This window comes from Nannobrachium achirus (genome assembly GCF_963921795.1).
Source record: "Nannobrachium achirus genome assembly, chromosome: 5".
NCBI lineage: Eukaryota > Metazoa > Chordata > Actinopteri > Myctophiformes > Myctophidae > Nannobrachium > Nannobrachium achirus.
Genome location: NC_137814.1, coordinates 18210744 through 18236677, shown reverse-complemented (window position 1 = coordinate 18236677; position 25934 = coordinate 18210744). Strand labels below are relative to the sequence as shown.

The following is a 25934-nucleotide window of genomic DNA, read 5'->3' as shown; positions in this document are numbered from 1 at the left end:
TATTTTTTTTTACTTAAAATGCATATCGGTTCATAATATCGGTTATCGGCCTCTTTGATCACGACTTATCGATATCGAAATCGAACATGAAAATACCATATCGGTCGACCCCTAGTCAATATCATGCAAACTCTTAAGAGTACATGACCTCACATTAACATACAATTACCTGCAATTCATTATTAGTTGATATACTTTTTTTTAAACCAGTCATGGTAATGCAACCAACGATTCTTTTTTTTTTTGTATAAGCATAAATGCTTTTCCATAATTTAATGTGCCAAAACATTGAGTTGCAATTTCCTAAATTTTACCGAGGTGTGCCTCGGAAGCAAAAAGCTTGACGACACCCCTGCCTTTGAAAATCCCAGCCCTGGTAATTGTGACCGTTTGTTTAGCATTTATCATTTTAAAAATGATTTAAACTAGTGAAAACAGCCGATCTACAAGCTCACAACGCCTCGCTCCGCGAGGCGTTGTGTGCTTGTAGATCTGCTGTTTTCCCTACTTTTGTGTGACAGCCTTGTATGATGAAGCAGGGCTTTACTTTGCGAAAGAACGTACAAATTTGAAACTTGGAGATACGAGGTTTCCACACGGGTAATTGTGGTGTATACAACGGCAATTCGGGATGTCTCTTGTCACAGGGTTCCCACGGAGATGTGAACTATGAACATACATAACAGCAAGCTACTGTATATACTGGTGCTGTACTGTATTTTCCACAGTTTTCTTCTTTTTTGTGTGTGTGTGTTCGTGTCATGACTTGAACGTGAGTCCGCCGAGGCAGGTGCCGGTTCCCTGCACTCAGCCTAAAGCATATCTGAAGAGAGGCTATAAACACTCAAAAAATATAGACATGACATTTAGACACTGGCTCAATGACAGACAAGCCTTTACACCCACCCACCCACACACACACACACACACACACACACACACACACACACACACACACACACACACACACACACACACACACACACACACACACACACACACACACACACAAGCAAGTAAAGTATGCACACATACAGTACGTGTGCCCACACACACACACACACACACACACACACACACACACACACACACACACACACACACACACACACACACACACACACACACACACACACACACACACACACACATACACACACACACACACACACACATTCACTCTGACCTAACACTCGTGAGCGCTCGTCTGGCACATATACAGTATAACAGACAGTCATTTCATTCAAAGGCTCAGTGGGGGCTCGTTCCCAGCCAGCAGAAAGAGGCCCACACTTTCTATTGCTGTATTTTCCACCTACTGTAATTCCTATGTACATTTCCTATACAAAAACTACACTGTGTGGACACAGAAATATGCGAATAATACAAAGAAACATTGCTTTACGAAGCTTTGCAAAAGCTTCACTTCGGTTCATTCAAGTGGTGACAATCAATCAATCAATCAATCAATCAATACTGGGTTTGGATAAAATAGTGCTATAACTCAATATGTATAAAAGGTTATTCTTTTTTTGTTGCTGTTGTTCATATACTTAAAATCAATAATAAAATTAAACAAAACATCCTTCCTGTCATTAAGGAATTTGTTGTTGGTCTTTTGGTTTGCGAGTGAGTAACGTGCACGTTATTATTAGCACGGGTCCCATGTTGGCTGCAGCTGAGCGGAGGAAGCGCGCGAACGCCACGTGCACTGCTCTGCGCCGCAGCTGCCTTGTTTCACCGTCTCGTTTCAGTTCAGGCGTTCGTCCATGGAACGACCGTGGGCTGTAGGCGCTAGAGGAGGCCTCTAGGAGAACCCGCAAGCCACATCTGTCCTGTAACAATCAAGAGTTAGAAGGATATATATAGTCTTGGGGAGTTCGACGGGAGAGGAGCCGGGTCGCATCGCAGTCCCACATTCAAAACGTCTGCTGGGATCGAGATGGGGATTTGGTCGTTAATAAAAAAGTCAAACCCTGTTTGATTCAGATTTACATAATAGTTTTACCTCGCCTCCCTCTCCTCCTGCTCTTCTGTCTGAGTTGAGATGTCCAAACTTCTTTATTTGTTCTGCGTTGTACAGACTTTTCAGACTTCGATGCATCCAGTCTTGGCCAGTGGATGTAGTAGTAGTAGTAGTAGTAGTAGTAGTAGCAGTGATTTAAGTGGCACAGGTCAGGATATAATGTGCTAATGTGGAGTCCGTTCCTACGCCATGATGAGGTGGTTGCTCCGCCCCTGGATGTCCGCCGGAGGGACGAGCTCCTTCTTCACTGGCGTGGGCGACATGGCAGAGCGTCTGCCCTTGGGTTTGAAGAGGTCTGACACAAAGAACACCTGGGGAGGACAAAGGAAGAGATCTGTGTTCAACATGTATTGTAGACACTAAATCAGTGGTGTAAGAAGTACTTACTAAGTAAAAGTATCAATAACACAATCTAGAAATACTCAGGAAACTAAATTGGGTAGAGACGAGTTGGGTAGAAAGTACGAGTGAAGGCAAGGCGAGCCAGGTGGAAACCTTGTATATCCAAAACCGTTCCTTTTTTATTATGATTTAAAAAACAATTTAAAACAGTGAAAAACGCCAAACTACAAGCTTGTAGATCTGCTATTTTCACAACTTTGTGCGACGCTTTTGCGGAAAAAAATGTTAAACCCTATTTTCATCCACGCCTTACCCCTTATCCCCAAACTCTTTTGCTATTTTTTACTATTATGATTTATTTTTTTATATATTTCAAATAGCTGATCTACAAGCTCACAATGTTTCGATGTAGATCGGCTATTTGAAGTATTTTAAAATAAGGGGTAAGACATGGATGAAAATATAGCTCATAATGTGACTGACAACAGCCATATGAAAAGTAAGCATAAGAACATGATCAAACTGGGCATCCAGGTGGCACAGTGGTAAAGTGCCTGCCCTTGATGACGGAGGTTGTGAGTTTGAAAGCTTTGTCTTGAGCGCAAGCCTGGAATTTTGTCATTTTAGGGGCAAGGCCACTTGGCCTTTGGTGTTGTCCATTTTTTGAGGGCACAAAGGCCAATTGCCAGGGCAGGAAGGCCATCAAATAAAACAAGATTTTAGTCCATTGAAAGAATTTGTTGAACAGGATGATAACCTAATCAGCAGTGAAATAGATAAATGATGGTATTCACAACCTGCACCAATCAAAGTCACTGGTTTAAAGATGGGGACTCAGGGGAAAGTGATAGTTCACCTATTTTTGACATGAAGCTGTGTGAAATACTTGCCATTAAAATAGTGGTTACTAATGTATTATTACCAGAGTCCCGTGGTCAGAGTTCTGGTCAGTTTTAGATGAATATAAAGTAGTTCCGTGATTTGGCAGGGGCTCATGGCCCAATCATTAAAAATAGATGAATCCACAAAACTAGCTTCAATTGTATTGTTGACCTATTTCTACCAAATAGACCAACTTTTGATCAACTTTGACCCCTCTGTCACATGGTACTATTTTTTGTGTCCAGTATCACTACGCCGCTGCAACGTATTTCCCCAAAACAAGGTGCTTTGCAGTCAGTTGATCAGAACGAAACCTCGCTCTATATGGTAGAAATAGGCCAACAATACAAATGACGCTAGTTGGGCCATGCCAAATGGCCCCCACCCCATTGGAACTACTTAATATTCATTAGAAACCGACCAGTACTCTGACCACAGGACTCTGGTAATCAATTAATACATTTTTAACCACTGTTTTAATGGCAAGTATTTCACACAGCTTTATGTCAAAAATAGGTGAACTATCACTTTAAGACTTCAGAATCACAACAAAAGTCTATATGACAAGAAAGAGACAGAGGAGAAAGTGGTACAGTCAGCTGGGGCATTGGGTCCACTGTGGCCTCAGGTCATGCCATTGGTTTGAGGGGCACAAGGCCAAACTGAGGGGCAATGCTTGAGCGTCTGTATGAACACAATTAGCCCGGTGTTCGGGGAGGGAAGCCGGGAGGGTGATATTTGTCACTGTGCGTACTCCTCCTACGGGGAGGAGTAGGACGGAGGCTCTACGTCAGGGTTCCCCAATAGGCGGCCCGCGGGCCATTTGCGGCCCGCGGGGGGCTACTGTCTGGCCCCCACCAACCCCAGTAATAATGGTGGTACCGGTATAAGAGCAGCAACAACACTAGTATATCGTCATTGTTGGGTGGAAACCTCAAAATTGTAATATTCCAAATGCTCCAGATATTATTTTCATTCGCGAAACAAGTAAATCAGTTGTCATCTTTGAAATAGGTTGTTCTTTTGATCTGTATATGGAAACTTGCTCCATATCCAAACTTATGAAACATCAGCCCTTGGTAGAGCACATCAAAATGTATCTCAAAATGTGTACGTTCTTTCACAAAGCAAAGCCCTGCTTCATCATACAAGGTCGTCGCACAAAAGTAGTGAAAACAGCAGATCTACAAGCACACAACGCCTCGCACCTTGCGTGCTTGTAGATCGGCTGTTTTCACTAGTTTAAATCGTTTTTAAAATGATAAATGCAAATCTAACTAGTGGGAATGCCACCGTCGCCCCCTGCAATGTTGTGGCCCTCGGCTTGGTACCCTAGACATGATTTGGCCCTTGGGGAAAACTAATCGGGGAACCCTGCTCTACGTCCTCACGGTGGGGGCTCCTCACTCGGTCGGTAGGATACAACAGCAGTGACAACACACACACATAGAAAGGTCTGTGGGGAGGAGTTAATAACTAAATTGGGGGAGAAAAAAAGGGCCAATGGTCAGACTACTCACTATGCAGTAGGCCACCAGGGCTCCCTGTGCGAAGCCGGCCAGGACGTCGGTGGGGTGGTGCTTGTGGTCGGAGACGCGGGACAGGCCGGTGTAGAAGGACATCATGATGAGGGTGAACTGGGTGAGGGGGCGCAGCAGGCGGGCGCCGTGCCAAGTGAAGCGAGACTGCAGGTAAAACTGGAAGGGAAACACAAAGGTGTGACTGATCAGTAGAGGCATACAGGGAGTGTGTGTGTGTGTGTGTGTGTGTGTGTGTGTGTGTGTGTGTGTGTGTGTGTGTGTGCGTGCGTGCGTGCGTGCGTGCGTGCGTGCGTATATGTATGTATGTATGAATGTATGTATGTATGTATGTGTGCTCATATCGCTGCTGTCGGGCAGAAACCTTGATATCTCATAGTTTGTTTTATTTATAATATTTTCATAAACGTATTTATGCTTGATGACAGCTTCGATCTACAAGCTCACAACATGTTGCATCACATTGGGAGCTTGTAGACAATTGGTATTATAAAATAAACTAATGAAAAGTATAGCTTGTGACTTAAATAATAATTTCATTTACCTGAAAAATAACAGTTATTTTGGATGTAGCACAGGATTTGCACCCGACAGTAACAATAAGCACTACTACTGTATGTGTGTTGATGTTAACTCACCACCAGGTAGAGCATGGTGTACATGGAGAACGACGCATGTCCAGAGAAGAAAGACTTTCTGAGGAGAACAGAACAGAGCCTATCAGTATTCTGTCACAGAGCTCAGCTCACACAACCTTGTCGCGTAGCCAGACAACTATTCCACAATCTCCGAATGCTATATAGAGTCTGGAACTACAGCTCCTGACCGGCGAGTAATGGAAGCTGGCATTTCCCTTCAAGAAAATATATTTTAAAATGTCATTTCTGCTAAGCAAGCAAGCTAAATATGCTTAGATGTTTTTTATTTATATTAGGGTAAATGTGCGCGATGTTAAAACAAAACATTGGGATATCGGACAATATTTTATAACAGTCACTTCAGAGAGGGAAAAGAGGAGCACTCGTCAAGAGAAGTTCAATAATAATCACTAACCACTTGAACTTTCAATAATTAAAAAACGTCACCTTTCACTCTGTACTTAGTACGCTCTTTTTCCCCTCTACACCAAAGCTCTTTGCCGAAAATAGCCGACCTACAAGCTCGTAGATCTGCTATTTTTTGGCTAAAGTTCTCAGAATATGGATGTTAGTGTTCAAGTGGTTACAGTTTTACTGCCAGATGTTATTATTTATTTATTGGGTCTTGTGCCAGCAAAAGCAGCTTACCTTTGCGAGGTTATAGACAAAGATCTATTTTTTTTTTTTTTTTTTTTTTTTTTTTTCCCTCATTACATAGTGCACTTTGGTCATACTACCAGTAGAGGGCAGCCTCATGCAAGAATTAATGTGAAATGGCCGCGGTCGGCTCCCATCTGTCCAGGCCACTAAATCGCTACAGAGCAATAGACCCAGAGAAAATAACATGGAAGCGTTTTGTTACTCCATTGATGCTAACGTCCAGTGGGTTTTTGAGAGCACTTTTACGGGAGATGTGTTAACGGTACACACCCGCGCGACCCCTCATCAGTTTACAGACATCAAAACAAGGTACAAAAGAACGAGCCAAAGAACGTACAATTGGCATCGCACTGCCGTGAAAAATGGGGCGAACGGGAAAAGAGTTAATAAAAAAAAAAGGAGGAAAAAAAAGTTTCTATCACACCAAGATTTGGAGGACCCCCTGTAGTAACTCTGAGGACCCCCCCCCCCCTTTTGAAACCCCTGTTGTAAAGCATCAATTCAACGCAAATACCTGGCCTCTTGCACTTTGCTCTCCTGGCCCTGACACTGGTAGTCTGTGATGTAGCCCAGGGAGCAGTTGATGGTGGAGAAGTCCGGCTTGCACACGTCCAGGAAGTGCGGCCGCATGCGTCCCACCGACACCTTGGCGATGTCGGTGAAGGACTGGCTGACGGCGCAGCCGAACACGAACACGCCCACCTGCTTGTAGAGGGCGGCGACGTAAGGGTTCCCCACAAAGGCCTTGGAGCCCTCGCTCAGGTAGTGGATCCTGTAGCTCTCACCGATCACAATCTGACAAGGGGACAGAAGATTCTGCCTTGTAAAAAATGCCATGTTGTGGTTTTAACCCATCTAGACCTTAACGCACATCTGGGTAACTTTAGGTTTGAATCACTTTAACCATTATTTTGTGCTTTAACTATTACAAAAATAGCAGATCTACAAGCTACAAGCTTGAAGATCTGTTATTTTGGAATAATCATGAACATTTGTGCAAGTCTTTGAATGTTTTTGACCCAATTCTATAAATGTCTTCTCAATCCTTCTTCTAAATCAGTCGTTCTCAAACCTTTTCATGTCAAGGACCCCCAAAATTACATGTGTTTGGCCGCGGACCCCCATCACAAAATATGTTTATTCCAGGGACCACCCAGAAGCAAATATTTGAGGTACACATTTTTTTAAAGATATATTCAAAGACATGCAAAAAAAAGATCCAGATTTTTCTAAAATAGCGTGTGACAAACTGTTGAAGGCTGGATCGACGAAACGTCTGTCATTGAGGCATAATATGGAGCAATAAAATAAAATAATGTTGACGTTTTATTTCCCTCTGCTTTTTGATATGCTGAACAGTTTGTTAGGACGACGCAGAGCGGTAAGAGCGTTGTGGTAACAGAAACAAGAACTGTAGGTCTTGAAGTGGGTCTAAAGGTCGTTGCACACTGCCGCGTTTTTTCGGCCGAATATAGGAGCGAATTTCGGAGCACGTAAATAGGTTATGTCAGTCACGTTTGCACACTGCCATCCGTTTCTAATTTATTTTCGGACCACTGGTTCCCTTGCTCTCTCTCTCTCGCTCTCTCTCCCTGCTTTTTGCAACGGAAAAGACGCAGCAGTGTGCAACCAGCTTAAGGCTTTTCTTTTATGTACCGAGGCAAAACAGCGCAGTCTTAACAATTGCTAACGTGCCTTTGTTTTCAGCCTGCTTTGAGAATAGAGAAACCAACACCGACACTAGTGCGAACATGAGGTGGTTGGGGGGTTGGGAGTGGCGGCGGGGCTGTGAACGCGAAAAAATGCAGACGCCTTGCGTCTGTAATTGTGCAAATAAAACGGCTGTCTGAAAAGCCAAAACCATGGATGGGAATGGTGCACTTTTTGGTGAATGTTGTGGACAGCAGTAACTCACTACAGCTGTTCAAGCTCAGAATGCCCCCCCGACCCCCCTCCCCCCTAAGTAGCCTCCGAGCCGTTAACGAATGGGAGCGAGGGAGCGAGTAGGGAAGAGGAGTGGAGGGGGGGAGGGGGGGACTGCGTGAGATTGGGCGAGTGGGAGGGAAAGGAGAAACAAAGTGGGGGGTATTGTAGTTTCGTATTGTCTTACACTTTTCAAATTCAGTTTAGCTTTAGTTCGTTTTTAACCTGGGTTGGCTAACTTGGCTAACTTAGTTTCGTTTTTTTCCCCCGTTTTTTTTCTTGCAAGGCTTAGTTTAAATTTTGTCTCAATTATTTCCATTTGTTTTAACAGTTCTGAAACATACTATTGAAAATAGCAGATAGGCTATTTTCACTATTCAGTTTTTTAGGCAAAAGATGAAAATATTGTTCAGTTTGTCCTTGTTCAGTTTGTCCTCTTTTTGTTCTGCCTTTGTTTTTCATAGCAGTTAATTAAAATGGGGTGGTGGGGGGGGGGATGCCTGGAAATGAAAGGAGAAGAACGAGGGCATAGGAGGAGGAGAAAAACACCAAAAGGAGAGGAAGAGGAGGGGCAGGGGTGTTACACCACATTCTGGGCCCTGGGTACAAGGGTTCACTGCGGGCCCCCCATGTATGTTCTTCATAGGGAGAGGGGGTTTAACCCATTTAGACTGGGAACGCATTATTAATTACACATTATCTTGTGCTTTAGCTGTTGAAAAATAGCAGATATACAAGCTCAGCTTGTAGATCTCCACCTGGGGCCCACTCCCCCCCCCCCCTCCTTTTGTGACACCCTTGGGTAGGGGGAGAGTGGGGAGATGGGGAGAGGGGGAGGGGGGCACTTCTGGTTCTAATCAGCAGAATCGCTGAGCTAGGCGACATGTCTGATTTCGGTGGCCAGACTCCACTGGGCGCACAACGGGGGCACGTTTGTTTTTCACGGCACCAGAGCCCGATTTATACTGGGCTGCGAGTGGGTGTCGTGCAATGGAAAATAGCAGATCTACAAAGCCCACGACGGGTTGCTCTGCGGCGCTTTGGTCTCGTAGATCAGCTATTTTCCGTGCACGACACAGGCACGCAACAGAGTATACATTTCCTTCTCTCTCTCGTGGGCGCGCTTTCGTTCTCTGGAAAGTCTCTGGTTTCACAAGGGGGAGTCCGGGGTGTTTTCATGTTAGTATCTCCGTATCGTCGGCGCATTCTTGCGAGAAGGACACAGTCATAGGTTTCACGCTGAGAAACACGTTTTTGTAATTTTTTCACCAGGGAAAGTCCTGGAGGGGAGATTTAACAAGCTGATAGAATGTGTTGTTTTTCCACCGTCCAGGCCTTGAGAGCCGGGGCTCCGACGCGGCCCAGCTGCTTTCATGGGAGACAGAGAGAAAGTGTGTGAGAGAGAGAAACACATCTGGATCTCTTTGTGTGAGAAGAGATTAGCTGTGAATGTGAATGAGCGAAAGCAGCCTTGTGCAGGACATGCAGTTGTTACTCTGTAACCAGCGGTGGAAAAAGTACTCACATTCTTCACTCAAGTAAAAGTATCAATACTGCAACATAGAAATACTCTGTTAGGGTCACACCAAAATACCTACAGTATGAGAGTGGAATCCGTGTTCCGCCAATGCATTTCAATGATAAGGGAGCGTTTTTTGCAGAAATCCTCTGCTGGCATGAAACCGCTTCACTCTCATTGAAATGCATTGGCGGAACGCGGATTCCACTCTCAAGGTATTTTGGTGTAAGTGGTTGATGTATATATAATAATATTGTAATTTATATCTGCAAAGTAACTAGTAACTAAAGTTTTGAAATAAATGTAGTACAGTAAAAGTACAATATTTGGATCTGAGATGTAGTGGAGTAGAAGTAAAAGTATTGGAAATTGGAAATACTCAAGTAAAGTACAAATACCTAAAAACTGTACTTAAGTACAGTACAGTACTTAAGTAAATGTACTTAGTTACTTTACACCACTGTCTGTAACCTCGGAGTAAAAAAAGTAGAAAAATAACTTTCAATCACTCAAAGATTTGGAGGACTCCCTGTAGTAACTCTGAAAACTCTCTCATTTTCCCAAAGATGATAACGTGTGAACCCCAAACACTGCACGAGAGGGTGTTTCCTTACTTCTAAAAAAAGAAAGATCTGCATAATAGCCAACTATGAACACCCAGTTGTGACACTTTGTGCCTTATTTATAATTTATAATTCACTGCGGCGGTCACCCCGGTGTCGTGCACCGAAAATAGCGCGACGCGCCTGTGAGCTTGAAGAGCGGCTGTTTTCAGCGCGCGGCACCAGCACAAAGTATGAATCTGATTTCAGTCAAGACGGATGTGAAGCATTACATCCCTTAATGGAGTAGTTCACCCCCAAAATGACTTGTGTTCTATTGATTACTCATGCCATGGAGACTTGAGTTCAATAATATTTTTAGTTTTTTGTCGCATTCCTAAGACAAAAATTTAAATAATAAAATGTTTTTAAAAAAGGTACCCTGACGGTTTCCCCACCCACTGCCATTCATTTGGGTCCCCAACCAGTGCCATGCATTCGGGTCCCCATCCGGAATCAAGGGGGGTAAATTCACTATAATCACATTTTTGTCTTAGGAATGCAACAAATACAAAAACATATTACTGAACTCAAGTCTCCATGGCATGAGTAATCTTTAGAAAAAAAGGCATTTTGGGGGTGAACTACTCCTTTAATGCTGGCGTTCTCTCAGTTCAAATGAGACAGAACAGTTAGGCTATAGGACGTTATGCCGTTTCTCATTCCTTCATACAGTACATTTAAACCAGGAGATTATTGTATACTGTACTGTATTTAACTTCCGGACAAAGATAGACGAGGTTATTATTTGTCTTGTTTCAGCATATAGCAGGCGGGGGCGGGGGGGATACGACGACGACGACGACGACGACAGTTCAGCTGAGGTTCTTTTTGTTTGGGCCCTCGCCGCAATTTCACCCCACCAATTACTGTATTTGACCGAACAACCATTGCGTCAACCATAATTATACAGGTTCGGGGAGCTCTTTTCTCACCAGTAAAAAAACCCATTGGCCCCAAGCCTTGCTAGTAGAGTGCTCTGCAGGAGGAGGGAACTCCACTACAATTATTTTAACACTTTAGTTACTAGTTACTTTGTAGATTTTGATTATTATTACATCAAAATGTAACAAATTTAACCACTTGAGCCCTACAGTATGTAAACTGTGACTTTTTTTGTTTTTATACTTTTTATACAATTGAAAACTCTAAACATTCGGCATAAGGAGTATTTTCTACTTTTTGTAATTTAAAGGAGCTATAGTCGACTTTTTCTTGAAAAACGGATGCTAAAATAAAAATGTTTCGAAAATATTTTATAAAAAAATAAGCTTCATATATGTGTTTCTATTAAAAAATTACCACAAAAAGCGTAAAATAATGATAAAATAATCATTTTGGCCATTGTCAGACCGACACTTTGTTTACATTCTAGTCTATAGACTAGGATGTAAACAAAGTGTCGGCCCTACAATGAAAAAGTTGACTATAGCTCCTTTAAGTACATTTTGATGCCAATACTTTTGTACTTTTACTCAGGTAAATTTTGAATTGCGGAATTCCAGATTTACTTGCAAGGGTGCCCACACACCAAAATACCTAGAGTGGAATCCGCCAATGCATTTCAATGAGAATGGAGCGTTTTTTTGCCAGTAGATGATTTCTGCAAAAAACGCTCCATTCTCATTGAAATGCACTGGCGGATTCCACTCTAGGTATTTTGGTGTGAGGGCACCCTAAAAGAGTATTTCCATATTGCTGTATTGATACCTTTACTTATTAAAATTAAAATATTTGAGTACTTTTACAGCTAAGTACCTACTGCCTTTTAGCCATTTTTTGTAATTTAGGCCTTGAGTGTGTACAGACTAAGCCTGATGTACAGTATAGACGTCCTGCCTTTTTTAAATGCTCCCTGCACCACTGCTCTGTCAAGACTGGCGACAGCTAGAAAATCCTGCAGTGTAGTACAGAACAGAGAAGGGGGGGCTTTTTAAATGGCTAGACAGTGCTCTAATCCTTAACTTGTTATAACTTGATGACAGAGCAGGTGTCTTAATGGTTAGTGCTACTGTACATCCCAGTAAGTGTAGGGCATGGTATGCCACGCCCAAATCCTTAACCGTAACCAGACAAGACGCATGCCTACACTTAACCTACCTAGCCGAATCAATCCAGTGACTAGCTTGAACTAAACTAAATTAGTTGAACCTAAGCCAAAACTCAACTAAATGCAATGAATTAAACCCCAAGCCAAAACTGAACTAATGTGATTAGTTAGACTTAACTGGATTTAATTAACTGGTTGGGGTGCTATCTATCGATGTTCCAGTGTAACATCTATCGATGTTCTCCACATTGTGGAGTAGAGCTTCTGGGTACAGAACCACGGACTACCCTTGGGGGGTTCCAGGGGGACCCCAGCCACATGAGTTAATACATAGCAACATCTATTTTATAGTTCGGCTATTCGAAAATAGGCGATCAAGCTTATAACATTGAGTCGTGGCGCAATGGGTAGATTTGCTATTTTTGAAGAAAAAAAAGAAAAAATGTTATAGGGGTCCCTAGCACAACATCGTTTAAAATAGGGGTTTGGGGCTACATACAATACATATCAGTTCGGGGGTCCTTGACATGAAAATGTTGAGAATCAATATTGATCAACATATTGATCCACTAAACACTTGAGCCCTTCAGCCATCTGAAGAACCTCAATCAGCAGAACCATCTGAAAACCCTGAAAGGAGAAAGCCTGATAAAGTAAACGTGGGGAATGTTGTTGATGTTGGCTGTTATCTGGAATATGCCCAGAGCGCTTTGGGGGCGGATAGCACAGAATGATGAGGAGGGGTGTTGTTGTGTTACTAATCCAGTAATTAGAGCAGGATAATCCTAGTATGTACTCGCACAAAGTTAAAGAATAAACATATCCTCCTTACTCAACATAAGGCTTTACATATAGGTTGTTAGAATCAAACAAAAACAAAAAACTGACAAAAAACAAGAATGAAAAAATAATTTCAATTACACAGTGAAACATAAAACAGGTAAACAACATAAAATAAATGATTTTAAAGCACATCAGTAGAGAAATATTATTTTGCGTTTCTTTTTGTTTTGAACAGATGATTCAGATGTTGATGGCATGTGTGTGCAGTGCATGGGCCTAAGCCCCCAAGGCAGGAGATTCCAAGGTATTGAGATGGTAAAGACCGGCACTTTGGTCTTAATAGCGACGTGCGGGAAAAAGAACCTGGGATGTCCCGCCTGAGGACCTCGGGGTGCGTTTACGCTCACTTAGCGCTGTGAGGCATGTTGTGCACCGGGGTTGTGCCGCATCTCAAAGACAGCGATAGGCCTGTCACAATTATTACATAAATCGTCTAATCGCAATTATTTTACATAATCGCAATTATTTTGTCATAATCGTCATATTCGTTTACATGTTGAAATGTTTCATATATTTAAAAAAATAGTGGAAATAGCAGATCTACAAGCTCGTAGGTCGGCTATTTCCACTATCAATGTTCTTTTTTTTAAGTATAAAGAAATATGTCAGTCATTTCTTTGTATATTATTTAGTGTCATATCTGCCATGTGCAACTTCAAAGCCTACAAGTCAAGCGGAAATGCAATTGTCAACGACAAAAACACAATTAAATCATTAATCGCAATTATTTGAGTGACAATTAATCGTCATGTAAAATGTCATAATCGTGACAGCCCCTAGACAGCGAACCACCTGGGAGGTACATTGCTGTGAGTGAGTGGGGTGATACAGTGGTGATAGTAAATGGTGGTAAGACAAAGAGGGTGGATAAAGGGTGAGGGTGATGTTATGCAGAGGGTGAGGTGAGTGAGAGCGTGGTGGTGATGAACTTACAGAGAGGATGGTGATAAGAATGCCGGCGGCGCAAAGCACGCCGTCGCTAATGGTGTCTCCGTTTTTGGCCGGGTACCTGATGGACTCGTCGTCGCAGTAAAAGCCCCGGCGGTAAGGCTGAACGGCGCTGGTCTCGATGACCAGGAAAGGCAGGCCGGCTGTGGTTGTGATACAGGAGGAAGAAACAGCGTGGTGTTGTGGGCACAGAGAGAGAGAGAGAGAGAGAGAGAGAGAGAGAGAAAGCAGAAGAAGGAATGGGGGGGAGTGGGGAGTGCCGGGTTAATGACAGTGAAGTCTTAAAGAGGTCACAGGTTAAAAAAAGGCACGGTTAAGGTTGCGACGAGGGAGCACTCTTGGGAACACTCAGTCCAGTTGGCGGCTTGGCTTGTATTCTGTACGGGACCTTATCGACACACGCCGATTTGTTGATTTGTCCGCGTGTTCAGTATTGATGTGGGTCAGCCTTTCGACTTTAAAACTGATACAACTTCACCCCTCACCTCCCCAGGTGAGGGGTGTAAATACACAGTATGCGAGTAGTAAATGTAGCGTATTTTATGCTATGTGAATGCTATGCGTGTTCTCAATCCAACAATATATTTATCTATTCATAAAAACATTGTATAAACGTATACGATACTAGCCCCTGTGCCTACTGTACACTTTCAATATGAGCGATACTTCATATTTACAGTATTTATCTACCTATGCTGCTTTACCAGCCTATATGGTATTGTCTAGTTTATTTTTCGCTCATCTTTATATTTTGGAATAAATTATTGTAAATAGTTAAAAATGATAATAAACAGAATTCTGATTATCTGTCGGGAGTGAAGTGTATTATAGATTAATTAGCCATTAACTCATTAAACCGGGAAAGCACCATGTAATTTTAAATTGTTAGCATTGGCTTTTGAACATGTCTTGCAAAACATCTTAAAAAGAGATTTAGAGGGCATTTTGTAGTATCGGCCTTGGGTCTTCTTAATTAATGAGTTTATAAGCCATTAACTGGATGGTTGGGTGTCCCCAGGTGTGTGTGGTCCCCCCTGGTCGCCCCCCCCTCTGCCCGTGCCGGGGCGAGACTTACTGAGACCACGGGCACAGCTGTGCCCACGGCTGTGAGCACCACGGTGGGCACCGTGCTGTTCTTATAGGGCAGGCTGATGCTGCTGTCCCCACAGTAGAAGCCCCGCTGGTAGGGAGGCAAGGGAGACTTGTGGAGAAACACGGCCACGAGCATCACTGCGTAGTCAAGACAACACACACACACACACACACACACCACAGACAGCTCTTTAAAACTCCATTTTAAAACTCTTTAAAACCCCCTAGGGGTCCCGGACCCCCTGTTGAAGACCGATGTACTAGAAGATCACCTCTATACCCAGTGCAGTTGTGTTGCATTGGAAGCGAGAGAGGGCGAGATCATTTAGCGACCTCCAACCGGGTTGCAACCTGGTCGGTAGTTTTCAGCGACCGGGTCGCTAAATCTACCGACCGGGTCGCTAAATCTACCGACTGGGTCGCTAAATCTACCGACCGGGCCGGTAAATCACCGACTGGGTCGCTAAATCTACCGACCGGGCCGCTAAATCACAGACCTGGCCCGGTCGGTGATTTTGCAGCCCGGTTGGTAGATTTAGCGACCCGGTCGGTGAAAACTACCGACCAGGTTGCGACTAGGTTGGAGGTCGCTAAATGATCTTGCTCCTACTGGAGGAAGCTTTAAGTGATTAAGGACAAGAGCATGTAATAATATCAAGAGGCCAATACTGTAAATAGACAGACGTACAGTTAAGTACATACGCAACAACATTCACACCGACAGACACGCCACTGACTTACTCTACACTTCAAAACATCCACCCACTCACTAGTGATTTCTTTTCTTCTTTTTTCAAATGATGAAATCCGAGGAAAATAATAAACAACTAAATCAACCAGAACAACAGCCAGAAAGGAAAGATCTGTCATTACTTGGGGACTACAGTGAAGCTGTCATGCTTACAAAATAGTCTCCAGCAAACATCAAAGAGGCCTACAGTAGTTACCAGAGTTGGAAAGAATTCCACGACACAAAACAACAACAAAATTCAAACATACCACTATATCAGCGATCCACTGCTTCCTTCCTAGACTTTCAACTTCAACTTTAAAAGGCCCACTTTTAGATGCCTGGGAGGGGGCCTGTGTCCAATCAATTCTGTGTCTTTTGCCACTCAGAGGGGGTAAACAGAACACAGCCCCCAGATTTATCGCCCCACAACAACAACAAACATTTTGTATAATAAGACACGAGTCAAAAGCAGGGGATTTTTCATCTGCTCTGAGGGGCACCAAAGGAGGGCTGAGAAATCGCCTTAGCAAAAGACGATTTCCCAGCCCTTTTGGTGCCTCTCCTCCTGGGTAGCTTTTAGTGCCCAGGAGCAGGGGTGTCGCACCAAATTCTGGACCCTGGGTACTTCAGCTATTGAAAAATAGCAGATATACAAGCTCACGCCGTGGCACCGAGTGCCGCGCTGCAAGCTTGTAGATCATTTGTTAAAGTCTGAATATTTCAAATCCTTCTAAGGTTCTTTGAAAACCCTATGTTTCTTCGTTAGTGGTGCTCAAACCTTTTCATGTGAAGGACCCCCAAAATGATATGTATTTGGCCACGGCTCCCCATCTCAAAATATTTAGTTCCAGGGACCCCCAGAAGCAAAATTTGATGTTCGCTTAAAAAAAGGCATATTTGATTTGCAGACATTTTCACAACTTTTCAAAAATAGCAAGCTCACAGTGCGGCACCGAGTTCCACGCTGCAAGCTTGTAGATCTGCTATTTTTCAATAGCTAAAGTATAAAATAATGCCCTAGTAACTCAGTCCCACTTTCCCCCCCCTTGTGACACCCCTGTATTTTAGTGCCCAGGAGAGAGAGAGAGAGAGAGAGAGAGAGAGAGAGAGAGAGAGAGAGAGAGAGAGAGAGAGAGGCCTCAGCCTCCCGTTTGAAAAACACACTCTGGATCACATCAAAGGGACAATTTAACTGATTCTGCAGAGACTTTGAAGTCGCTGTCTGAATGATTCTGAGATCTGCGAAACAGAAAGAAAAACAAGCAGCATTAAAGTGTGCGCTCTCATGGGAGGAGTGCCGGTGCCCGGGGTGTCAGGGGGGTCAGGGGGGTCAGCCCGGGGTTGCTGGTTTGACTTCTCAAACCAAAATGTCAACACACGCCTCAGTTGCTGAGCCGCTCGAAATCCTCAAGACAGTCCACCCACCCACCCATCCACCCACCCACCCGCCCGCACGCACACGCGCGCACGTGTGCGCGCACACACGTCTTTTGAGGGTCCAGCTGGGTTGAGCTCAGGTTACAGACTGCATGATGGGAGCCCCAGACCGCCGGCCTTCCATTCAAACATCCAACAGGATTCACATTATTACTGTCAATGTTTTTACAATCCCTCTTCAAACAAATATCTAATGCTGAGCAGAGACCACAATAAGCTCTACGGCCGTGGTGGACCATGAGAGCCTTGGCGAGGCAGCGTGAGTGTGTGCGTGCGTGTGTGTGTGTGTGTGTGTGTGTGTGTGTGTGTGTGTGTGTGTGTGTGTGTGTGTGTGTGTGTGTGTGTGTGTGTGTGTGTGTGAATTGTGGAAAAGTGAAAACATACTTTTAAGCGCACACAATCCTGTCTGTACGATCTGTTCACTTTCGCTTGGCCTCGGCCATGAGGGCGTGAAAGTCGGGCAGAAGTTCCTCACACACACACACACGTGCACGCACGCACGCACGCACACACACACATGCACACGCACACACGCTGGGCTTGGCAAACCTTGGGCTGCCTCGACTGCTGATGTAGGCCAGTGGAAAAAGACTGGGCTTGCAGCAGAGCAGGCCCACAGCGCTGAATGTGAAACACGTTAACCCCAGAGTCCTGACCCCTCGTGACCGCTTCTAAGCACATTCACAGACTCAAGACTAACAGAAGGGGCCATGAGCAGAAGGCAGAGAGACAGAGAGAGAGAGAGAGAGAGAGAGAGAGAGAGAGAGAGAGAGAGAGAGTTGAGTGCAGTTTTCCAAAGTCCTTAACCACTTAAACCCTCTAGACTTAGTACATTGCACCAGAGTTTTGGTTCTGTATTTGGACCACTTTTTTTGGCCTCCAATTCTCTTCTCAGCCAAAAATAGCCGATCTACAAGCCCACAACGCGTGCGTTGCAACACATTGTGAGCTTATAGATCTCTGGCCCATGTTCCTCCCAGAACATGGATGCTGATGTTCAAGTGGTTAAAAGAAAGCCACGTGCGACGTGCGTCAGCAGGTCCCAAATGACAGTTGACAAGAGGGGTAGAAACAATAAACAAAGCACATAATCCTGTCTTCCAAGCATTGGGTTGGCTGGGTTTCGTGCTCCCACACTTAACCCCGTCTTCCGAAAGCTTCAGTCCGTCCGATCCAGTGCAGCGTCAGCATTCCGCAGAGCATCTTGGGATTTTCCCTCTGCCGCCCGCCCGCCTCCTCCTCTTCCTCCCTTCCCGCTTCTGACAGCGCAGGGGGAATAAACGGTGCCCTCCTGCCAACAACAACAGCGGGCGGTGGGGAGGCTGGGGGGTATGTCTAATGCATTAGCTCAGCATCAGCCCAAAGACAACACAGAGAATGGTAAATACTCCCTCCTCGTCTGAAATGGCCCGCTCATGTCTTCGAGTTCTCTCTCTCCCTCGCTAATGTCAATATCAGGTGTTTTCATTCCGTTCTGTCCCTTTCAAGATGTTTGTTGAACAGTCAGCTGAAGAACGCTAACAGGCCTCGGATGAGAAATCTGCCAAACGGCGCGCCGAAGCGAACGTATCAGCCCGGCACTCTCATCCAAACCGACGCGGGCAGAAAACAGATATCGTTAGCGCCTCCGGGCCGAGAGTTTCTTCGGCTCGTCTGTTTGCATTTCTTGCATTGGGGAGGTCTCGCCGTTTAGCTGCGGCGTGGTGGATACTCAAATCAGTGTGTAGCCCTCTCACATTGAATTAAATCCCACCATATTTTTGAAGGCATTTGTCAAAACACAAGTGCCACTATTAAAATAAACAGACGCACATTTTCCACTTGCTGGGATTGCTCTCTCTCTCTCTCTCTCCCCTGCTTTCCCTGGCATATAAATGTATACATGTCTAAGGGAGTTGTGGGTGTGTATACACAGATGCAGTTGTTTTTCCTTACACCCCAGTGTGTATGGCCGGATGAGCCCCAACACACAACCTACTGCCTGTCTGTCTGTGGGCTACTGCAAACCTCTGTTCCCATATAATACTGCACACTCATATAGGCCTACAGAAGTACTTCTACAGCACCGCTGTGAAGGATTCTTTTCTGTGTGTTCAGGTTAAGAATGCCAGGGTTAAAGCAGCCCAGCGTGACGGATTAACCACTAAGCCCTTTGTTGTGCGACAAACAAGTGAAAATACCCGCGTGTCGTCGCTGTCGGGTGAAAACCTTGTATGTCCAAAACCGTTCATTTTGCATTCATCATTTTAAAAATGATTTAAACTAGTGAAAACAGCCGATCTACAAGCCGATCTTGTGTGCTTGTAGATCAGCTGTTTTCACTACTTTTGTGCGACGGCCTTGTATGATGAAGTGGTGCTTTACTTTGCGAAAGAACATACAAATTTGGAAACTTGGGAGATACGAGGTTTCCACCCGACAACGACGACGATATACAGTATATTTTGGGAATATTTTCAAAATGCAACCAAAATACAGATGCCATGGTTGATGGTTAACTCAAACCTGGTGTTGAGCTAGCCTGGTTCCAGGCCCCATCTGCCATTGCAACAAACAAAAAAAAGACTGCCCTCGCTAGAACCAGGGGCAGCAGTGCATAAAAAACATTATAAGATGATTAACTGGAAATACATTTAAAGACACCTGCAAATCCTTAATGGCCAAGTGACCCCGCACACTTAACCTCTGGCTTGAGCAACAAACAGAATCACAGCCCTCCATTCAGCCGGCATTAGCCTCAGTCTCAACACAGTGATTAATAACTCTCTCTACAGTGCCAGGATGTTCAAATCCTCTCTGCGTCAGTCAGCCGACTCGACTGGCAGCGCTGACGCTATCGGGGCACATCACAGCGGGTAAGGGCAGACAGGGGTGCCGCACCAAATTCTGGGCCCTGGGTACAAGGATTCACTGCGGGGCCGGGCCCCCCATGAATGTGTATCATAGGGGGAGGGGGTTTAACCCATTTAGACTGGGAACGCATTATTTTGTGCTATAACTATTGAAAAATAGCAGATCTACAAGCTCATCAGTGCGGCACCGAGTGCCGCGCTGCGAGCTTGTAGATCTGCATTTTTTTTTTTAATCTTGAAAATGTGTGCAAGTCTTTGAATATTTCAAATCCTCCTAATATAAGGTTTTTTGAAAAACCTATGTTTCTATGTCAGTGGTGCTCAAACTTTTTCATGTGAAGGACACCCAAAATGATTTGGCCACGGACCCCCATTTCAAAATATTTAGTTCCAGGCAGGGACCCCCCAGAAGCAAAATTTGAGTTACAAATGTTCGCTTAAAAAATACATATATTCAAAAATGTGCACACATTTTCACGACTTTTCAAAAATAGCAGATCTACAAGCTTGCTGTGAGCTTGTATATCTGCTATTTTTCAATAGCTAAAGTATCAAATAATTAAGGCCCCTCCACCTTGGGCCCTGGTAACTCAGTCCCACTCCCCCCCCCTTCATGTGACGCCCCTGAGGGCAGATGCTTTCATGTGAAGTCAGAGAGAGAGAGAGAGAGAGAGAGAGAGAGAGAGAGAGAGAGAGAGAGAGAGAGAGAGAGAGAGAGAGAGAGGTCTCCCAGGCTCAGCGGTGCAGGCCTACCAGGAACTTCAATCACTGTGTGAGAATGGAGGAGTCGTAATTACCAGTGTGCGCCCACCACTTCCTCCCTGTGGTCACTGCCCCAGAACCACATCTTTACCCAACACTGCTGGTTTGTGGACCAGCTTTTTCTGTGGGCAGGTATACATACACAAACACACATGGCAAAACGTGGGGGGGCTGTGTACCCTCCGCGTGGAAAAAAGAAGAGTCTGGGGCATTGAGAAGACGCCAACATGTTAGCATCGTCTGGGTTGTTGTTTCATAATTGGTAAAAAAAACAAAGGCTCCTTCAGTTATACACAGCCAATCAATGACAACATACTTATCTCATCGATAACAGTTTGGACACAGTCACATGTAGGGGTGGGCGATATGGAAAAATACAATATCACGATATTTTCCCAAGCTGTATCACGAATTCACGATTTTATCACGATTCTTTTTCACGTTGGTTTTTATGGTTGTTTTTCAAGTTACTTGACAAAAACTAGACAGTATACAGATGGAACCAAATGGACACTTACGGGTCCATTTGGTTCCATTTGTACACTGTCAGAGTTAAGTGGAGACCTTGACATTTTAAAGTTTGAGAGCTACTGATTTAGACCAAAATGCAGGTTTAAATTGAATTCTGCAATGAATCTGTATTAACGATTAAACAGGATTTTTTACAAGGCTCCCTCAATTGTATCACGATATACGATACCTCTGAAAAGGCATATCGTGGAGACATTGTATCGTCTCAACGATAATTATCACCATATCGCCCACCCCTATAGTCACACGACACAAACAAAATGCAGTGCATACTCAATAAATCATCCAAGATCATTGGCACCCCTTCCAACAGTTGAATCTCTGAATTACAAATTCACAAACAAAATAGCAAAAAGGTCTGTCTGACCACCTCCTTCAGCTGATGCCCTCTAGGAGGCGCTAAAGGTCCCGTCCCCGCAAAACATCTGGTTTTAATATTTACTGCCACCATAAAAAAAAACGTCGACTTTCAGGGTTCCCTGCCACGATTTTCCACGGCTGTTCCTCCAAAATAATGGAGAATCGGTTCCTGTTTCTTGTCCAGACCGGAAACACCACAGTTTGGGCACTTTGGCACCTTGGATCGGCGATCCAAGGTGTCAAACAGGGTTGGGTATCGTCGGTGAGTGCCGCGCTGCGAGCTTGTAGATCTGCTATTTTTGAAAAAGTCGTGAAAATGTGTGCAAATCTTTGAATGTATGTACTTTCAAAGCAAACGTTTGTAACTCAAATTTTGCTTCTGGGTGGTCCCTGGAACTAGATATTTTGAGATGGGGGTCCGTGGCCAAATAAATATCATTTTGGGGGTCCTTCACATGAAAACGTTTGAGAACCACTGACATAGTAGTCTCTCAAGAACAGACTAACTGAGCTCCAGTTAAGTGAGAAGGACCTTTTCTTTGACGATGGCTGGCCAGATTGCTGACATAGAAACATAGGTTTTTCAAAAAACCTTAGAAGGATTCAAAAGACACTTATAGAATCGGGTCAAAATTCTAATTTTCACGATTTTTCAAAAATAGCAGATCTACAAGCGTGCAGGTGCCGCGCTGTGAGCTTGTAGATCTGTTATTTTTCCAATAGTTAAAGCATAAAACAATGATACACAATAATGTGTACCCGTATAATGTGCTGTGGAATGTCTATTGGGATGTTGATATCCGTCTAACATTGATAGTCAGATATCAATAGCTGGAGTCACAACATTGACTCTATGTTGTGTTGAAATAAGCTTACCGACCAGCTAGGCTTTACTGAAAGAAAGTTCCACTGACCTTGGCCGTGGTCATTACATGACTGACTGCTATTGGAGCTCGCCTGGGCTTTGGTGTTCAATGCTCAAGATGTGACTGACAAATAATGACTAAAACATCTGGTTATTCTGAAGAGGAAAAGAAAGCAGTGAAGAAAGAAGTAGAGTTCTGACAAGTCGATCAAAGCTGAGCCTTCAGCCTTTGATTGGCCTCCGGGACCAAACTATACTTCATCATCAATAACTCACCCACCAGCAGTGGTGGTATTGGGCAACTCCACGAAGAATTATACACACACACACACACACACACACACACACACACACACACACACACACACACACACACACACACACACACACACACACACGCACACCATATGTCTGACATTTAGACCGCTTTGCTTTAATTAAGCCACACATATATTATGCCAGATGTCACTTCAATGGGATTCCTGGCTAGTGTGGAATGTCAGACATTCTGGAAAACATAACAAGGAGTGATTGAAAGGTGGGGTACAGGTGCGGCTGGGGACCAAAAAAACATATCAGGCTAGGCTATATATCCCTCAGAAAAAAACAGCATAATTATTTCCCCCTTGCCAGGAGAATTAATTTTAGCACAGAATCACTGAATGTGTAACGCCTAGAGAAGGAAATGGTGTTAATTAGTTATTCATACAAAAACGGGCACAGCTGAAACTTGATGAATTTAATACACAGGACCACAATGGAAACAAGCCCCTGTAGTTTTTGTTGTACTGCAGCCTACATGCAAACTGTTAATAATGTAGTCAAATCAATCAATCAATAAAAAGAATGTCCTCACCAAGTGTAGCGTAGGCCAGGGGTCTCAAACTTGGGGTTGGGACCCCAAATTATTTTGTGGGGTCCCCACATTAGCTTAATGTAAAAAACAATGACTCGCTCCTTGGTAAACAAACCTACATAAGGGTATCTGCACATTTATAAAGTGTCAATTTAAGGACTTTCAAGACCGTTTTAATACCTAACTGTCAAATATGTATAAGCAAGAGGTGAACATTGTGAAAATAGTAGATCTGCTATTTTCACAATATTTATCTGTGGAACCGGGTCACATTAAATGTAATAGCTACAATTCCAAGTGCTTGTCAGGGTGGGGGTCCCCAGTTCAAGTTTGAGAACCCCTAAAGGCCCTACAGTCGACCAACAGCAAATGTTTCATTAATTGAATAATAATACAAAACAAAAAGTTTTATAAACATGACAGATATACGTAAAGTGTAGAAAAGGCTAATAGCCTGGTGGTTCTAAAAGTGCGGGTCCAGCTAAATGTGCTGATACATTTTAACCCTTTATCCATATTCTATACTTGGCTATTCAGATATAAAAGCTTGTATAGCCTACAACATCTTCTATTTTTTGAAAATCAGATGGGGGTCTGCGGCCCGAATATATATCAATTTGGGGGTCCTTGGCACGAAACAATTTGAGAACCACCTAGCCTAAAAGCCTATTATTTGGTCCATTCAGTCAGAGCATGCAGTGTTTCCCAAACCTTTTAGCTCGAGACCCAAAAGAGATTTTTGACTTTGCCAGCTAGGGACCAAAGCTAGCAAAACCAGCAGATCTACAAGCTCACAACGCCTCGCTTAGTCGTGTACTTGTAGATCTGCTATTTTCACTACTTCTAAAACGTTCGTTTTTGAATTTATGTAATTTCTTAAGATTTTTTATTTTATTTCTTCATGAAATAACTACAAACGAAATCAACCAAATTCGTTTTTTAATTCATGCAATAAATGTTTTGAAATAATGTAAGAAACCAAACATTTAAATTTGTCCGCGACCCACAAATAGGTCCCGACCCAGTGTTTGGGAAGCATGCAGCGAGTCAGATCGCGTAGCGGGATCCCAGACAGAGGCGTCAATTGGGTATGGCAAGCTATGGCAGCTGCCATACCTTGGCTACTACGGGAAAATAATAAAATGTACTGTAACCGTGCCTGTTGCTAATGTATGGCAACATGACTGGTGCGCGCGTGCAAGACACCAGTCATGTTGCCATACCTTAGCCTTTTCTGAACTGACGCCGCTGGCATCCCAGACAGTTTATCCTTACCTAGAAATAAGCAGAACAGATCCACTCCGACCAGCAGCTTTCTCCTGTTGCTGTCCTTACAGTTGTTGTTGTTGTTGTTGTTATTCTTTGTCTCTGGTGCCATGGTTTTCTCATAGATCAGACAGCGTTGCATTTAAATGTCGATTAGTTAAGACCTGACTCGAATGAAAAATAAAATAAAAACTTCCAAGGATTATTATGGTCGTTATTATTACTAGTAGAGGCTACAGAAGAGCGCACGGAGAAGAACGATTACGCATGGATCCTTTTAGTGGCAAAAAACTATACTGTTGTTTATTTCTACTTATTTGTCCTCTCTATTTTAACCTATTTCATTACTTTCTGCTCGTACTGTACTCGTGTTGTCAAACTTCTAGTCTTTTTCCTTTTCTTCTCGTGAATTTAGCCTTGTTAAGTTCCCACCTTCCTTCTGTGTCCGCCTCCTCCTGAAAACCACTCCTACAAAAATATTTTATGGTTCGTGCGTCGTCCAATGGTGTCGCCCGCCAACAAGAACAGATCTACAAGCCAACAAAGCGTCACATCGCGACGCGTCGTTTGCTTGTAGATCAGCACTTTTGGCACGCGACACCGTCGTACCACGATGCATAACACACACACACACACACACACACACACACACACACACACACACACACACACACACACACACACACACACACACACACACACACACGCTTTCTCATTCATTCTGGTGCAATCAATGGTGCACCGTCAGTGGGCTGATGATGAATACAATATTTTGAAATAGCCTACCTGCTGGATACCTTTGCTTTGAGTAGCCTAGATTCGAAATTGCATAACATATAGGTCTACCGGATATGAGCAATGTTTTTCTTATTGAGCACAATGTTTAATTTGTATTTAGAGACAGCATATAGGCCTAATAAGAGTAACATTTAAACATAGTCTAACTTTTAAGCTCTATAGCAGGGGTCCAGTCCAAGGACCCCTTAGTTGAGAGAGTGTCCGAGAGATGAAGCTAGCAGGGACCCCCATACCCTAGTCAAAAAATCCTATAGGATCTTCGAAATTTCCAATATAATCCTATAGGATTTTGAAAATCCTATAGGATCATATTGGTTTTTACAAATTTCCAATACAGTCCTATAGGATTCTATCGGCACTTTAGAAAATCCGATAGGATTTTGCAAAGTTCCAATAGGATCCTATAGGGTT

At 43.7% G+C, this 25934-nt stretch overlaps 1 protein-coding gene across 2 annotated transcripts; it reads right to left on the bottom strand.

Annotated features, from left to right (window-relative positions):
• Positions 1-1134: 1134 nt before the first annotated feature.
• On the bottom strand, positions 1135-25073 carry LOC308285431 (phospholipid phosphatase 3-like). Of its 2 annotated transcripts, none has more exons than XM_080726194.1 (6): positions 24735-25073; positions 15047-15201; positions 6601-6881; positions 5427-5484; positions 4771-4947; positions 1135-2337 (listed from the first exon to the last, which is right to left on the bottom strand). In XM_080726194.1, the coding sequence occupies exons 1-6, from the start codon at positions 24865-24867 to the stop codon at positions 2209-2211; spliced, it is 933 nt and encodes a 310-aa protein (XP_080582320.1). In that variant the 5' UTR covers positions 24868-25073; the 3' UTR covers positions 1135-2208. The 2 variants fall into 2 exon arrangements, with proteins under 2 accessions (XP_080582320.1, XP_080582319.1); XM_080726193.1 differs by lacking the exon at positions 15047-15201 and adding an exon at positions 13957-14114.
• Between the last annotated feature and the right edge of the window lie 861 nt (positions 25074-25934).

Bases quoted from the DNA above. Each gene is read 5' to 3' on its own strand.
- LOC308285431 (XM_080726193.1), bottom strand. From the start codon at position 24,867: ATGCAACGCTGTCTGATCTATGAGAAAACCATGGCACCAGAGACAAAG. The intron at 14,115-24,734 runs GTAAGGATAAAC...TCACAACCACAG, and splicing joins TCTGTTCTGCTTATTTCTAG to CCGGCCTGCCTTTCCTGGTC. The intron at 6,882-13,956 runs GTAAGTTCATCA...TCCCCTTGTCAG, and splicing joins TTCTTATCACCATCCTCTCT to ATTGTGATCGGTGAGAGCTA.